Below are 17,582 nucleotides of genomic sequence, written 5' to 3' on the forward strand. Positions count from 1 at the left end.
TTTAGAAGTACCTGGCAGATTCCAACAGAAAAGTCCATTCCATATAGCTTACTCCCAAAACTAAGCAGCAGAAGCACCCAAGTCTATCTGACTAACAGGGGCATCTCAAGCTGGAATTGTGCCATGTGCGACACGCCCCTCCCCCCCTGCTGTGCTCACTATGCCACGGCCACCACAAAGGAAGAGGATGGACAGGGAGCAATTTTTGTGCCCTATCCATCTCCCTTTTGCCCTGTATAGCTGTACCCCCCTGCAAAGCCCTCAGGATAGTCCTGGATGTGTCTTCTAGAAACTTGTCCAAAACTTTTCAAGCTCAGCTATGCTGCTGGACCTGATTCTCTGGCAACAAATTTCATACTAACGGAAAATAATAATTTTTAAAAATCACCTACTCATTTCATGGTGTGTCCCCTGGCCTAATATTATTTGAAAGGTTAAATACATTTTCCCTATTAACTTGTAACACCCACTCATGATTTTACAGATCTCTATGATAGCTCTGCTCAGCTGTCTCTTTTCCAAACCTGTTTCTTTGACATGAGTAGAGTGGAACAGGTAGACGTGAATCGCTTGTTTACTCTTTCCAATGAGCAATGAGCTAAAAAGTAGTAAATGTAAAATGATATTTCTTCACGCAATGTGTAATTAAACTCTGGAATTTGTTGCCAGAGAATGTGGTAAAGGCAGTTAACTTAGCAGGGTTTAAAAAAAAAGGTTTGGATGACTTCCTAAAGGAAAAGTCCATAGACCATTATTAAAATGGACTTCGGGAAAATCTACTGCTTATTTTTAGAAGCAGCAGCATAAAATGTATTGTACTGTTTTGGGATCTTGCCAGGTACTTGTGACCTGGATTAGCCACTGTTGGAAACAGGATGCTGGGCTTGATGGACCTTTGGTCTGTCCCAGTATGGCAATACTTATGAACTTAGCATACTACCTCGGTCAACCCTCATACTTTTCCACTTTGGTGATCTCCTATACCCCCAGCAGAACATTACAGTCTTTAGACATGCATCAGCAAGTTCTACCAGGCCCAAAGTCCACACACTATGAGATTACGAGAAGCTCACCATTTTATTATCTGGCCTCAAAACTGTGGAATGATCTTCCCCCTTATATTCGTAATGAGCAATCCCTTCCAATTTTTAAAAAGACTTTTAAAACATATTTTGTTCAATTTGGCTTTTAGAGGCGATTGCTGATCCTAGGGAACCGGTTGAATGTATGATATTATGTAGTTCCCTGTATGAATGTGGGTCTCTTTCTAATCCATTTACCGGCATTCATTCTTTTATATTAAGGTAAAATTATGTATCATACCTGATAATTTTCTTTCCATTAATCATAGCTGATCAATCCATAGACTGGTGGGTTGTGTCCATCTACCAGCAGGTGGAGATAGAGAGCAATCCTTTTGCCTCCCTATATGTGGTCATGTGCTGCCGGAAACTCCTCAGTATGTCGATATGAAAGCTCCATCCGCAGGACTCAGCACTTAGAGAATTACACCCAAAAAGGGACACTCTGCCCAGCTCACCACTGCCGAAACGGGGGAGGGGAATTAACCCAGCTCATCCCCACACAAGTGGGGGAGGGGAATCCGTCCAGTTCATCCCCGCGGAGCGGGGGAGGGACACCACCCCGCCGATGCGGGGGGATCTGGCTTATCCTGCAACCGCAACCGCGGGAGGAGCTGACTGACCCTAACACCGCCGAAGCGGGAGGGGTACAAAGCTGCCCTACAGCCGCACGAAGCGGGAGGGAGCACCGGCAGAATTTAGGTCTCAATCCAGCCCCGTAAAACGGAGGGGAGAGAAATGCAGCAGCTCACTGTAACACAAAATCGTCTCAACTCCTGAAGAATCCAATTGAAAAAACTTGAACACAAAGTCCTCCTGAACAGGAACTGAAGACTAAACTTGAACCTGAAATGCAACCAGAATAAAAACAGTACAGATATCTGGGAGGGGCTATGGATTGATCAGCTATGATTAATGGAAAGAAAATTATCAGGTATGATACATAATTTTACCTTCCATATCATCATGCTGATCAATCCATAGACTGGTGGGATGTACCGAAGCAGTACTCACCCAGGGCGGGACATTGAAATCCCTGACCGCAACACTGAAGCTCCAAACCGGGCCTCCGCCCGAGCAGCCACAGTCAAGCGGTAATGCCTGGAGAAGGTATGAGCCGATGCCCAAGTTGCCGCCTTGCAAATCTCTTCCAAGGAGACGGACCCGGCCTCTGCCATCGAGGCCGCCTGAGCTCTAGTGGAGTGAGCCTTCAGCCGGATAGGCGGCACCTTCCCCGCGGCCACACAAGCCGCTGCAATGGCTTCCTTGACCCATCTTGCCACTGTAGGCTTAGCAGCCTGCAGACCCTTACGAGGACCTGCAAACAGGACAAACAGATGATCCGACTTCCGGAAATCATTGGTCACTTCCAAGTATCTGATGATGACTCATCTCACATCTAGATATTTGAGAGCAGAGTACTCCTCTGGGTAGTCCTCCCTACGAAAGGATGGGAGACAGAGCTGCTGATTCACATGGAAGCGAGAAACAATCTTGGGCAGGAAGGAAGGCACTGTGCGAATAGACACTCCTGCCTCAGTGAACTGCAGAAAAGGCTCTCGACATGAGAGTGCCTGGAGCTCGGAAACTCTTCTGGCTGAAGTGATAGCCACCAAAAAGACTAATTTCAACGTCAGGTCTTTCAGAGATGCCCTCGACAAGGGTTCAAAAGGCGGCTTCTGCAAGGCTCTTAGCACTAGATTGAGATTCCACTGAGTGCAGAGGAGGGCGCAGGTGATTAACTCCCTTGAGAAAGCGCACCACATCTGGCTGCGAAGCCAGGGAAGCACCCTTCAGGCGGCTCCTGAAGCAAGCCAGAGCCGCTACCTGGACTTTAAGGGAACTGAGCGACAGGACTTTCTCCAGACCTTCTTGCACGAACGCCAACACTGAAGAAATTGGAGCAGTGAAGGGAGAAAGGGAGCCTGCCTCACACCACGATGCAAAGGTACGCCAAACCCTGGCGTAAGCAGTAGAAGTAGAGCGCTTCCTCGCTCTCAGCATAGTGGCGATGACCTTGTCTGAGAAGCCTTTCTTCCTCAGACGCTGCCGCTCAATAGCCAGGCCGTAAGACCAAAGGGGGGGGGATCCTCCATCACCACGGGACCCTGATGCAACAGGCCCTGCTCCGCTGGCAGTCGCAGGGGTCCGTCCACTGAGAGCCTGATCAAGTCCGCATACCAGGGACGTCTAGGCCAGTCCGGACCCACCAGGATTACCCAGCCCGGATGCTTTGCCACCCGGTCTAGTACCCTGCCCATCATGGGCCAGGGTGGGAACACATAGAGAAGCTCCTGTGTCGGCCACTGTTGGAGAAGAGCATCTACTCCCAGAGATCAAGGGTCCCGTCCTCTGCTGAAAAAGCGCGGCACTTGGCAATTGGCCGATGATGCCATCAGGTCTAGGCTCGGCTGGCCCCAGTGCTTCGTGATGTCCAAGAACGCCTGAGCCGATAGCTGCCACTCTCCGGAATCCAAGGTATGGCGACTAAGAAAGACCGCCTTGACATTCATGACTCCAGCAATGTGGGCCGCCGACAGCTGTTCCAGGTTCGCTTCCGCCCACTGGCATAGATTCATGGCCTCCTTGGCTAGAGGGGCGCTCTTGATACCTCCCTGGCGATTGACATAGGCCACAGCCGTGGCATTGTCCGACAGGACCCGTACTAGCTTCAACGCCAGTACCGGGAGAAACTCCAAAAGCGCCAACCGAATGGCTCTGAGTTCCAGGAGGTTGATAGACCACTTTGCCTCTGCAGGAGACCAGAGCCCCTGCGCTGTCCTTCCCAAGCAATGGGCTCCCCAGCCCGTCAAAGAGGCGTCCGTCATGATGACAACCCACTCCGTGGTCAAAAGAGGCATCCCTGCGGACAACTTGTCTGTCCTCAGCCACCAGCTCAGCGCCTTGCGCACTGCTAGGTCCAAGGGAAGGCGCACAGCATAATCCTCCGACACTGGAGTCCAGCGCTGCAGCAGAGAGAGTTGTAGTGGTCTCATATGAGCCCTGGCCCAGGGCACTACTTCCATCGTGGCCGTCATAGAGCCCAACAGCTGCACATAGTCCCAAGCCCGAAGAGGAGAGGCTACTAGGAACTGGTCCACCTGAGCCTGAAGCTTGACAATTCGATTGTCCGGCAGGAACACTCTGCCCACTTGGGTGTCGAAACGAACTCCCAGATATTCCAGGGACTGAGTTGGGCGCAGCTGGCTTTTCTCCCAGTTGATGATCCACCCCAGGGAGCTCAGAAGAGCAATCACCCGGTCTACAGCTCTGCCGCACTCTGCATAAGAGGGGGCTCGGATCAACCAGTTGTCCAGATAAGGATGGACTTGTACTCCTTCCTTTCGAAGGAAGGCCGCGATGACCACCATTACTTTGGAGAAGGTCCGCGGAGCAGTAGCCAACCCGAACGGGAGGGCTCTGAACTGGAAGTGTCGGCCCAGGACTGCAAAACGCAGAAAGCGTTGATGAGGAGGGCAGATGGGAATATGCAAGTAAGCTTCCTTGATGTCCAAGGATGCCAGGAACTCGCCTGCCTTCAGGAGAGTCTCCATTCGGAAGTGCTGAACTTTCAAGGCCCGATTGACCCCTTTGAGGTCGAGGATAGGCCGTACAGAACCTCCTTTCTTTGGTACCACAAAGTAAATGGAGTAACGTCCCTTGCCACGCTGATCTTCTGGCACCGGAACGACCGCACCCAGGCGGATCAGATTGTCCAAAGTCTGCTGCACTGCCACAGCTTTGACCGGAGACTTGCAGGGAGAGTGTACAAACCTGTCTCTTAAGGGTCGGCAGAACTCTAGCTTGTAGCCGTCTCTGATGACTTCCAGCACCCAAGCGTCTGAAGTTACCCTGGTCCACTCGCCCAGAAACGAGGGCCCCATCATTGGGTACGAGACCCTGGGGGAGGACTGGAGGAAGCACCTCCGAGACGGCGGTCTCTGCGAAAGGAATGCTGCTTGGGGGAGAAGTTCCTCTTGAAGAAAGAGGGGACAGAGGAGCCCGACTTGCCCGGGCAATACCGACGGGCTTCCTGAAACCGTCCTTTGGAGTTACCGGGGCGAGCACTGGCCCGAGCCCTGACCTCTGGTAACCTCTTGCCCTTAGACGTGCCGAGATCGGTCACAATTTTGTCCAGCTCGACCCCAAAAAGCAGCTTGCCTTTAAAAGGCAACTTAGCCAGGCGAGACTTAGAGGCGTGGTCAGCAGACCAATGCTTCAGCCAAAGCCACCGCCGCGCAGAGACTGTCTGAGCCATACCTTTAGCTGAGGCTCTCAAGACATCATACAGCAAGTCTGCCAAATAAGCCAAGCCCGAATCCAGGGCCGGCCAATCAGCCCTCAAGGAAGGATCCGAGGGGGAAGCCCGCTGCACAATCGTCAGGCACGCCCTGGCCACATAAGAGCCGCAAACTGAGGCCTGCAAACTTAAAGCAGCCGCCTCGAAGGACGACCTTAAGGCCGCCTCCAATCTTCTGTCTTGGGCGTCCTTTAGGGCCGTGCCACCTTCCACTGGCAACGCCGTTTTCTTAGTCACCGCAGTGATTAAAGAATCCACGGTAGGCCAAAGAAAGGCCTTCCGTTCACCTTCAGGCAGAGGATAGAGGCGGGACATAGCCCTAGCCACTTTGAGGCTCGCTTCTGGGACATCCCATTGAGCCGAAATCAAGGTGCGCATGGCCTCATGCACATGGAAGGTTCTAGGCGGGCGCTTCATCCCCAGCATAATGGCGGAGCCAACAGAGGCTGAGGGAGAGACGTCTTCCGGAGAGGAAATCTTCAAAATGCTCATGGCCTGCACTAACAGGTTGGGCAAATCCTCTGAGCGAAAGATCCGCACTGCAGAGGGGTCATCCGCTCCATCCGAGCGGGAATCCGTCTCCTTCAAGGAATCCCCAAAGGACCGTTGGGAGAACTCAGATACGCTGCCCTCATCTACATCAGAGGAGACAGAGTCCTCTAGGGCCTGGAAATCCACCCGAGGGCGTTTGCTTCCGGAGGCCTCAACCCCTTTATCAGACAGGGGGGCAGGGGCAGCGTTTTGCATAAGAAAAGCCTGATGCAGCAGCAAAATGAACTCAGGGGAGAAACCCCCCGAACAGTGCACTTCTGCAGCTTGGGCCACGGCCCTAGCCGCACCCTCAACTGGCGCTCGCAAGAGCGGGGGAGAAACATGCTGCGCATCCAAAATGATGTCCGGCGCGAAACTCCGAGGAGCCGCACGGGAAGAACGGCGCTTAACTTTGGCCGCTTTCTTACCGTCGCCCGAATCAAGGGCGACCATAGTATTAACGTCTCCCAGCTCGAGGGCGGCCCAAGAAGAAGCCGTCCGAGCAGAGTGGCCGGCCAACATGGAGTGGGCGAGCAGCGGGGGATGGGCGCTTATGGCGGGAAAAACCGCCGCACCGGAGGAAGAACCGGGACATTGACCGGCCTCCAAACTGATGCTTAACAAAGGCGATTCAGGTTTTGAAATCCCCGCATCCCTGCTAGACGCACCCACGCGGTCCGGGGAGCGAATCCTCGCGCCCTCGCCCTCCGACGCCATAAGCCACGTGGAGACTGAACGGGGAACCCCCTGCCCGCTATAAAAAGGTAAAATTACCTGCTTCTCGCTCCGAGCTGTAACGAACTGGTGTCCCAGTGAGCAGCTGCAATAAACGTTGAAATAAACGCCCTTAAAGACGTCCAATTTTTTTTTTTTTTAACGGAGCCAGCGGGAGGGGGGAGAAAAGGAGGGACCTGGCACCACCAGGTTTGCACTTGCTCAAGAAGAGCCCTCAACCCCAGGTACTCAACAAAACCTAAAAATTAGGCTTGGAGACCTAGCCAGAGCTGCTGCTGTGTGTGACCACCACCTGCTGAGATAGAGAACATACTGAGGAGTTTCCGGCAGCACATGACCACATATAGGGAGGCAAAAGGATTGCTCTCTATCTCCACCTGCTGGTAGATGGACACAGCCCACCAGTCTATGGATTGATCAGCATGATGATATGGAATTTAGTTTTTATACTTGTAAACTGCCTAGACCCGCTTTAGTTCCTGGATTACTGTTGTGGCCCTTTCAAAAAACTCATATTACATTAGCCATCCTCCAGTCCTCAGGCACAGCAGCATATTTTAACAATAGATACAGATTACCAACAGTTTTGTAAGGGATAAAAACCATCAAGCCCTAGTGATTTGCTGCTATCAAACTTGTCAGATTATTAAAAAAATTATAGGATGAATTGGAGCAATCACTTTTAAGCTATTTAGAGCACATTTTGTGACCGTGACATAGTCCCTTAAAAGGGAATATTTCCACTTATGATCTAACACGGGCAAGGTTTTTGGATTATTCAACTTTTGTAGAAAGTATGCGTCAAGCCCTCTTTATACATCAAGATTCTTATTTTATATAGTGTGACTGTTGAGTGTGCCTTTCCTGTCATGAAATGGAGTTTTTTTTCCTTGCTATGTTTTTAGTATTGTAATTGGAAACCGCTTTGACCTTCTTAGGAAAGGTGGTATATCGAGTACCAATTAAACATAATTTATCTTGTTCTCCTTCTTTCAATCTGACACATTATATGTAAACTAGGTATCATGTACAATGTTGTATGTGCTTGTATATTTTTATTGTAATCTGACTGACCTACAAATAAAGTATTTTTAAAAAAACCCAAAAGAACAGTTCCAATGCGTGTACCTCCCCATCTTCCTCCTCAGTAAAGGCCACAGTAAAGAAAGTAGCGTATCTGCTATAGCCTTGTGCATCCTGAGTGCCTCTTTACCCCCCCCAAAAAAAAATTTTTTTCCCCCTTCCAAGTTATTTAGTGCTACAGCCAATGCCACCCTCAAAGGCTTCTTGCTTTTGATTTATGATATACTTGAACATTTTGTACTATTTATTTTTGCTTCTATACCAAGCTTCTTTTCAAATTCTTTTTTGACCCGCCTTATTAATGTTTTACATCTAGCTTACTGCCGCTTACGCTCTTTCCTGTTCTTCCTATTTGATTTTGCTTTCCATTTGTAATTTTCTTTTTTCTGCTTCAATGACTTTCGCAGTACAATTTAATCAGGCTTGAAGTCATTGGTCTTTTTTTTTTTTGCGGATCCTAAGGATAGGGAAGAGAATGAGAAGCTGAAAGGTTCCCCAGCTACCTGTAATTGCAGCGTTGAGGATTTCAGGGCGGCAAAACCTTGGCAGGGTCCTGTACAGGCGGCAGTATGTCCAGACCTACCAGTAAGAGAGAAAAAGGAGGGGTAAGAGATGGCAGAACTGCATGTGGGGGTGGGAAGAGAGAGACAAACGGACCCTTTTACTAAACCACATTAAGTACCTAAGGCTAGATTCTATATATGGAACCTAAAAAACTGCCCTTAGTGCTATTCTATATATTTGTCTAACATTAGGCATGGTTTATAGAATACATGTAGTGGTCATCCCTTGACTAAAATTTAGGCGCAGGCATTTACATAAACCAAAACCTTGTGTAAATGCACACGTCTTATTTAGGTGTGGATTGGGCATATTCTGGAACCCTGCATGTAAAGTTTTGGAACGCCCACAACCCACCAATGTCCCTCCCATGGCCATACAAAGTTAACTATTAGATTGTAAGCTCTTTGAGCAGGGACTGTCTTTCTTCTATGTTTGTGCAGCACTGCGTATGCTCTGTAGCGCTATAAAAATGCTAAATAGTAGTAGTAGTAGTAACTTTGTTCAGTGGAAAATAAATCTGTTGGCTCAGGCTGCTTCCTATGTGAATATTCAATCACTGTTTCGTTATTGCTACCAAGTATTAAACTCCTCTTATTGACCTGTAAGTGCATTCACTCTGCAGCTCCTCTGTACCTCTCCACTCTCATCTCTCCCTACATTCCTCCCCGGGAACTCTGTTCACTGGGTAAATCTCCTCTACTGCTAACTCCAGACTCCGTTCCTTTTATCTTGCTGCACCATATGCCTGGAATAGACTTCCTGAGCCAGTACGTCAAGCTCCATCTCTGGCCGTCTTCAAATCTAAGCTAAAAGCTCACCTTTTTGATGCAGCTTTTAACTCCTAACCCTTATTCACTTGTTCAGAACCCTTATTTTATCATCCTCACTTTAATATTCCCTTATCTCTTGTTTGTCCTGTTTGTCCTAATTAGATTGTAAGCTCTGTCGAGCAGGGACTGTCTCTTCATGTTCAAGTGTACAGCGCTGCGTACGTCTAGTAGTGCTTTAGAAATGATAAGTAGTAGTAACCAAATCTGACGCGGTCAGAAGGGTGCAATCAGGATCACGGTTCCGCAGTCTTGCTTGAGTTTCAGCAAAGTCTTCCCTACTAGAGGTATGGGAGGATACGCATACAGAAGGCCTGTCCCCCAATGTAGGAGAAAGGCATCTGACGCTAGCCATCGTGGGCCTGAAGTCTGGAACAGAACCGATGGACCTTGTGATTGATCTGAGTGGCAAAAAGATCCACCGAGGGGGTGCCCCATGCTCGGAAGATCTTGCGGACTCTCTTCGTAATTCCCAAATAATGAATCATGTAAACCAAATTGTAATCTCCTAAGGTCACTGACTAACCCACTACTTCCGCCAGAGACCTCTACAGACTCCCGCTGTTATCTCTCGAATTGTTAACCCCACTCGTTACCTGTAACCGCCCCATTGTTCCATGTAAGCCACACTGAACCTACCAATAGGTGGGAAAATGCGGGATACAAATGCAATAAAAAAAGTAAAATAAAATAAATAGGAGGTAGTAGTAAGTGTTCCCAGTGGCGTTCCGAGGGGCGCTGACACCCGGGGCGGATTGCCGATGCGCCCTGCCCCCCCCCCGGGTGCAGCGCCCCCCCCCCGTGCAGCGCGACCCCCCCCCAGCGAAGGGACACCCCCCACCCCGGCGAAAGAACCACCCCCCCCAGGTGCACGCCGCTGGGTGGGGGGGGTGCCGCGCGCCAGTCAGCGTCGTTGGTTTCCATGCTCCCTCTGCCCGGAACAGGTTACTTCCTGTTCCAGGGCAGAGGGAGCATGGAAACCAACGACGCTGACCGGCGCGTGGCACCCCCCCCAGCAGCGTGCACCCGGGGCGGACCGCCCCCCCCTTGGTACACCACTGAGTGTTCCCATGTTAACTGCGGCCAAGTACCACCTGCAAAATCTCACTTTAATGTAGAATTAGAAAATGCTGATTGCTGTGTAGAATTTGCATATTCCCGTGTTAAGCTGTGGTATAAATTTTACTCTGCTTTAGTAAAAGAGCCCCAAAGAGTGAAAACCAGTTAAAAAAGGGATGAGAATTGTGTGTGTGTGTGTGTGGGGGGGGGGGGGGGGGGGGGGGGGGGGGGGGGCCGCACAGCACCACAGTGAGCCAGTACAAAGCTAAGAACAATGACAAAACCAACCAGTCTCTCCACTCACCTGCCTCCCCTGAAGCCAGACATATTTCACTTCCTCATAAACAGCCCCATCTCTGGCTAGGCATGTGAAGAACCCACTGCACACACAAACACAAGTCGCGGTTAGGTACACATTAATGGCCTGCCTTCCACACATGCCACAAAGAAATCCATCTAAAGTCACCACATATTTCTCCCACGGGGGTCAGTCCGAATAAAGTTGGGCTTTTCAATCCAGTCCCATCGGGTTTTCGGGATATCCACAATGGATATGCACGAGAGATTGGCATACACTTCTTTCTTGGTATGCAAAATCTGAAACATATTCATTGTGGATATCCTGAAAACCTTATGGGACTTGGTGTGTCCCGAGGCCAGTGTTGAGAAGGCCTGGGGAAAGGTATTTTCAGATTAAAGTGCAGAATGCAGTCACTCACCCGTATTCCTGGTCATGGGAATGTCTCAGCCAGAAATCCATGGTTCTGTCCAGCTCCTGCTGGATTTGCTTTTTCCAGAGCCACAGCTGTTGCTGGTCCATCAGGTCCTGAGCAAAGTGAAGAAAACAATAATAAGCTCCACCATCATGCACACCTGGCTCCCAGCCTGCCCTCCACCTCTCCCTACCAACCCTTTACCTTCCCAAACTACAACCCTCTTCCTTCCATTACTAGATATGTACAACACTGTACAGAAACACTTTACAGCTGGTCCCTCCCTGCACCCTGGAGCTTACAGCAGAGCTGCCAAGTTACCCAGTACCAGGAGGGGGGACAGTCCTGGATTCAGACAGCCTATTGCATTATGAGATTTGATTTCAATGGGTAGAACCAGGGATTAGAACTACCACTCTGCTCTAGAATATCAGTTCAAACCCAGAGCTAGTAAACCGCCCCCCCCCCCCAAAAAAAAAAAAAATCTCTCTACTGGAATTGGAAAACTTGGTATCTCTGCTTACAGTCTGGTCAAGAAGGCACACAGGTTACATGAATAAGAAACAGGAGGGCTAGTGAGTGAAAATGCTGGAAGAAATACATTTCTGCCCTCTAAAATCTGCCTTTATAAGAAAAGCAAAATACACCTCACGCACTTCCCACCTGCTCTGTACAAGGAGGGGAGAGGGGAACACTTACAGTGCTCTGGGGGAGGGTAATTAATGAAAGCAAGCTCTCTTCTGCTTGCTCCTGTACGACCGAGCTGCGATGGAGGAGAAGCCTGGCTGTTTGTCATGTGAGCTCTGTCTCTGCCAGCTGATCGCTCACTTCCCCCACGCCAACAATGACGGTAAGAAAATCCTCAAAGCTCAGCAGAACGCTTGCTCGGCTGCACTCATTAGCACTGGGAGGGAGGTGAATTTTGTAATAAATTCGAAGAAAATTAAGACAATATTTGCCCCCCAAAGGGGGAAAAAAACAACTAAGGTCAAACTGTTGGGACTTAAGCAGACGCCTAGTGACAGGAGTTTAAGCAAAACTTAGAAAGAATCAGTTTTGATTCGGATTGAAAAGGATGCTAGTTTACTTCAGATCAACCGAGTAAGCAGATCTATAGTCCTTTGTGTTTTTTTTTTTCTTTTCAGAAGCAGTGCATGGTTTTCTAGTTTGAGTTTGTTAAGGTAGTTCACAGTGAATGAGATTAGTTCTTTGACTGGGTGACAGAGAAGCATGAATCATGGACGTGCTATAGACGTAATCTACTTAGATTTAAGCAAAGCTTTTGACACGGTTCCCCACAGGCGGCTCTTGAATAAACTTGACAGGCTGAAGATAGGGCCCGATGTGGTGAACTGGATTAGGAACTGGTTAACAGACAGTTGCCAGAGGGTGGTGGTTAATGGAATTTGCTTGGATGAGGGAACGGTGAGTAGTGGAGTGCCTCAGGGATCGGTGCTGGGGCCGATTCTGTTCAATATATTTGTGAGTGAAATTGCCGAAGGGTTAAAAGGTAAAGTTTGCCTTTTTGCGGATGATACTAAGATTTGTAACAGAGTGGACACCCCGGAGGGAGTGGAAAACATGAAAAAGGATCTACGGAAGCTAGAAGAATGGCCTAAGGTTTGGCAATTAAAATTCAATGCGAAGAAATGCAAAGTGATGCACTTAGGGAGTAGAAATCCATGGGAGACGTATGTGTTAGGCGGTGAGAGTCTGATATGTACGGACGAGGAGAGGGATCTTGGGGTGATAATATCTAAGGATTTGAAGGTGACGAAACAGTGTGACAAGGTGGTGGCCGTAGCTAGAAGGTTGCTAGGCTGTATAGAGAGAGGTGTGACCAGCAGAAGAAAAGAGGTTTTAATGCCCCTGTATAAGTCGTTGGTGAGGCCCCACCTGGAGTATTGTGTTCAGTTTTGGAGGCCGTATCTTGCTAAGGATGTAAAAAGAATTGAAGCGGTGCAAAGAAAAGCTACAAAAATGGTATGGGATTTGCGTTACAGACGTATGAGGAGAGACTTACTAACCTGAACATGTATACCCTGGAGGAAAGGAGAAATGGGTGATATGATACAGACGTTCAAATATTTAAAAGGTATTAATCCGCAAACAAACCTTTTCCGTAGATGAGAAGGCGGTAGAACTAGAGGACATGAAATGAGATTGAAGGGGGGGCAGACTCAAGAAAAATGTCAGGAAGTATTTTTTCACGGAGAGAGTAGTGGATGCTTGGAGAATTCCTTTATTAAATAAAACGGAAAAAAACCAATATTCAAGACATTACATCATGCCGTTGTAAAACCAGCCCCACTACACTTTTATACAAAAAATACAAACCCGATAAAACCCGTCCCCCCCCCAAATCCCCCCCACACCATACATTCAAATCAACTTCAAGCGTACATGCTTCCACCAAACCCCAAAATTAAGTACCCCCCCCTCCACCTTTTCCCAGCGTGCCAATTCCTGGACGGCTCGGACAACGTCCCAGGAAACCTGCTCAGCCGACCTGCACTCCTGGCGCATAGACACCCCGCATCGGGCCACCCACAGGCAGTACCTGATAATAACTGATATGAGGAAGGCGGTACCTGGCTCCAGCCGCCCCGTCCCCTGCTGCCTCCCGTACACCCAGTCTGCATAGGTGTAGGACGTGAAGCTGGGGATGGCCAACAAGGCGGCCACTCTTCCACAAACTGCTCTGGAGAATGGACACTCCATAAGGAAGTGGTCCATCGTCTCCAGCTGACCAGCACACTCCCCCCTCGGGCAGTTTCGGTCCTGCATGCTTCGGTGCATATTTGCCCTAACATATAATTTACCGTGAAGGGACAGCCAGGCAATGTCCCTGTACTTGTTCGGGAGTCGTCTAGATGAAATAAAGCCCAGGCCCTGCCTCAGCACGGGCCCTGGAGCATCCCTAAGAGTCAGGGGAGATGAGAAATGCTGGGAGCGAACCCGCTCCACCCAGCTCTCCCTCTGCCCCGCCCTTATTTCCTCCCATGTAATGTCCCACAACCGGACCAGCTTTACTAAGGATTTGTAGTAGCCTACCCCCTCTGGGAAACCCTTCCGCAACCTCCCCACCTTCCCCCCTCCCCACCAAGGGCCCCAAAATCCCTCCCACCACTGCACAACACTTTGTGCCCACCCTGGGGCCTCCGACCCTCCCCCCCGCCCAAGGTTAAACTGGATGAACAGGGAGGAGAATAGCAAGACAGGGTTTACCATCCCCACCCCCCCTTCCTCCCGCAACCGGTAAGTAATATTGCGTTTTACCGGGTTCATCCTGTTGCCCCACAAAAGTTGAAAAAAACACGCTGTACAATGAAGTGAAACAGCATTCCGGCAAAAGGCAGATGTAACTCAAGAAGAGAAACATGGGGACTATCTGGGTCTTCAACAACCGGACCCTGTCTGCCATGGACATCCGCCACCCCTTCCAACGATCCACCTTTTCCCTTGCCTCCGATATCTTTTGCTCCCAACTCTCCCGCCCGTAATCCCCCCCCCCCAAAATACACTCCCAACACCCGCATTCTTTCAATCCCTGCAGGAAACCCGCCCCCTAGGTTAAATCGCCGTTCCTCTGGACCCACCCACAAGCTAGTACACTTACCCAGGTTTACCCGTGACCCCGATGCCTTGGAATATTCTTCAAGGGTCTCCCGCAGCATCCTCCCCTCCCTCTGGTCTGCCACCCAAACGGTGACATCGTCTGCATAAGCGATGACTCTCAATACGTTCCCTTTGCCAACCTCTACCCCTCTGAGCCCTCCCTCCCCCCCTCCTCCTAGCCTCCGCACCAGGGGATCTATGGCAAAAGCGTACAGCAGGGGGCTCAATGGGCACCCCTGCCGTACCCCTACCGTGACCCCCACCTCCGCCCCCCTCCATCCATTCACCAGGGGAAAAAATCGCGCCCCAGCATACAACAGTTGCAGTTGTGCGATCCACTCCCCCGGGAAGCCATAGTGATCCAGGACCTTCCACAAGAACTCCCACTGCACTCGGTCGAAAGCCTTGTCCTGGTCCAAGGCCACGACCAACCTACCATCTCCCACCCGGCTATGTTCCAAGCCCTCCCTCACCCAGGCTACTGCCTCCAGCACCCCCCTTCCTGGGACCCCCACACCTCTGCGGGACTGCTAGCACTTCACCGGAGACCTTCCTCATGCGAGCATGAAGCATGTGGGCGAAGATCTTCCGGTCGCTGTTCAATAGTGCTATTGGTCGCCAGTTCGCCACGTCTTGAGGGTCCTTGCCTTTGCTAAGGAGGACCAATGCTGATCCTCCCATAGACTCCGGCAAGGATCCTCCTGTTCGCGCCTCCTCCCAGAGTTCCAGCAAGAGCGGCGCCAGCTGGTCCCTGAACCGTTGGTAAAACTCCGCCGGAAGTCCATCCGGCCCCGGCGCTGTTCTGCGCCGCAAGGCCCCAATGGCCTCCTCCACCTCACCCAGCGTCCACGGCTGCGTTAAGACCTGAAGATGGGGCCCCCAGTTACCCACCCCCGGGGTCCCCTCAATATATCTTCCCATGGCCTCTGTCCCCAACTGTAGGTCCGAGAAAACCCGCCCAAAATGCGTCCCCCCCCCCCGCAAAATACCTTCCCTGGATTCTTGGAGCACCCCCCCCTCATCCCTAAACCCCACCACCACCCTCCTCTCCCTTCGTTCCTTGCAGCAGTCATACGGGTCCGGACCAAGCAGCTTCCCGAAGTCCCGCTCGTAGACGAGGGAAGAGTAGCGGTTGTACTGTACTCTTTCAACCTCCTGCTGCAGTACCTCAATATCCTCCCTCCTCCCCCCCCGGGAATTAGATTATCCCGTCGCTTTCTCAGGGCGATCCCCAACCGGGTGGCCTCCCTTCCCTCCCGCCTTGCCTGACGGAGAAAAAACCCTCTGGTGCGGTGTTTCAGTACTTCCCACCAGTCCCTGAGGGAAGGGAAGACACCCTGAATGGACACCTGGTCTGCTAGGAATTCCAGGTACTCCTGGTGCAACACCCCCTCCTTCAACCATTTGAGATTCATTCTCCACAACCCTTTCCCTAGCTTGCACGCCCCCCCTCCCCCCAACTCTATCATCACCATCCTGTGGTCAGAGAAATCTACTTCCACCACCCTAGGTGCCTGCCTACATGCCCCTTCCCGAACTATAAACCGGTCAATTCTGCTCCTACAGGTGCCCCGTGAAAAGGTGAAACCCTGATTCCCACCACCAAGTGCAATATGTACATCCACCAGCCCTGCTCCTTTCATAATCCCCGCTAGTCGAACCCCATCATAACGTACTTGTGGTGCCCGCCCCCCCACTATCCTCTTTCCGTAAGATAGTGTTGAAGTCTCCTCCCCACACCAACTGCCTTGAAGTGTATAGGTAAGGCTTAATTTTGTTGAACAATGCAGACCTTCCCTGTTTGCTTTGCGGTCCATACACATTAATCACCCGCAAGGCCACCCCCCGCAATATTACGTCCAACACCAAACACCTACCAATACCCAGCTCCACCACCCTCTGAATCTCTACTTTATTGGTTTTAAAGAGGATGCCTATCCCCCCATACCTCTCCCCGGCCAGACCCCAGATAGAGGGTCCCCATCTCCAGGCTCTCTTTGCCCGCCGGATGTCCTCCAGCGTCTGCAACCGGGTCTCCTGGAGGAGGAAACAGTCCGCCTCCACAGCAGAGAGGCCATCAAATGCCAAGCTTCTTGCCCTCTGGGAGGCGACACTAGCCACATTAAGTGTGGCGAACACCAATAGCAGTCCCGCCATCAGTCCTCGCTACCACACCCCCCGCCTTCCTGGCTGCCTTCCCTTCTCTCCACACCATCATCCGTGGTCCCTTCCCCTCCACCCTCTTCTTCCTCCTCCGCCCAATCCCGGACCCCTAGCTTAAACATCCCTTCCCCCACCCTTGCTTTCTTCCTCCCTATCTTCTTTTTGTCTTCACCCACCTCCCTCCCTCCCTGGGGATCATCAACCGACCTGCCCCCCTCCTCTCCTCCCTCTTCCACCCCTACTACCTCCTCTTCTTCCACCCTTCCCATCAATCCCGCCTCCGACCCTTCCTCCCTCCCCTCACGGGCCTGCATTACTACATCCTTTCTTACCTTCCTTTCCTCTCCCGCCCTCCCTGCATCAGCTGTCACCTCCCCCGATCCACCCACCTCCCCCCCCTACCCTTCCCCCCTCTTTGTCCCTCAAAAACCCTCCCCCCCCCCGTTTCTCTTTCCTCTTACCCGCTGTTCCCCTCACTCCTTCTCCCCTACCTTCCAACCCGTCCTGCCGGCTACCCCCATCCTCTACCTCCTCACCAGCCAGTTCCTCAACCCCTCCCTCCTCTTCCAAACCCCTGAATCTATTCCCTACTTCTATCCCCATTCCCACCCCCCTTCCCCCCTTTCCTCTTCGCTGTTTCTTGGACACCCGCGTCCAGCCCTCATCCTCCCCTTCCTGCCGCTTCCGACCCTCCCACAAGCCCCCCCCCTCTACCTGTCCCTGTCCTTCCCTGGACCCTTTCCCCCCCGCCCCGGGAACCTGATCATGGTCTGCTTCCCCTCCCCCCTCCCCCTGACCTGAACCATCCCTATCTATCTCCTCCTCACCCCCATTATGGGAGGCCCAAGGGCAGGCTCGAAATGCATGCCCCAGACCCCCACACAGGTTGCACCGAATAGGACATACA

At 51.2% G+C, this 17,582-nt stretch overlaps 1 protein-coding gene across 3 annotated transcripts in view; it reads right to left on the reverse strand.

The window, feature by feature from the left end:
- LOC115463517 (N-acylglucosamine 2-epimerase-like) overlaps positions 1-11,789 on the reverse strand; it is a 30,802-nt gene extending 19,013 nt beyond the window's left edge. The window contains exons 1-4 of one of the 3 annotated variants that reach the window (XM_030194098.1): positions 11,594-11,789; positions 10,901-11,007; positions 10,486-10,561; positions 8,235-8,310 (exon numbers count right to left, since the gene is read on the reverse strand). In XM_030194098.1, the coding sequence (XP_030049958.1) occupies positions 8,235-8,310; positions 10,486-10,561; positions 10,901-11,001 (253 nt within the window). In that variant the 5' untranslated portion in view covers positions 11,002-11,007; positions 11,594-11,789. Of the gene's footprint in view, positions 1-8,234; positions 8,311-10,485; positions 10,562-10,900; positions 11,008-11,098; positions 11,118-11,593 lie in introns of those variants that run through there. The other 2 variants (XM_030194096.1, XM_030194097.1) reach the window with 2 other exon arrangements.
- Positions 11,790-17,582: the final 5,793 nt, after the last annotated feature.

This window comes from Microcaecilia unicolor, chromosome 2 (genome assembly GCF_901765095.1).
Source record: "Microcaecilia unicolor chromosome 2, aMicUni1.1, whole genome shotgun sequence".
Classification (NCBI taxonomy): domain Eukaryota; kingdom Metazoa; phylum Chordata; class Amphibia; order Gymnophiona; family Siphonopidae; genus Microcaecilia; species Microcaecilia unicolor.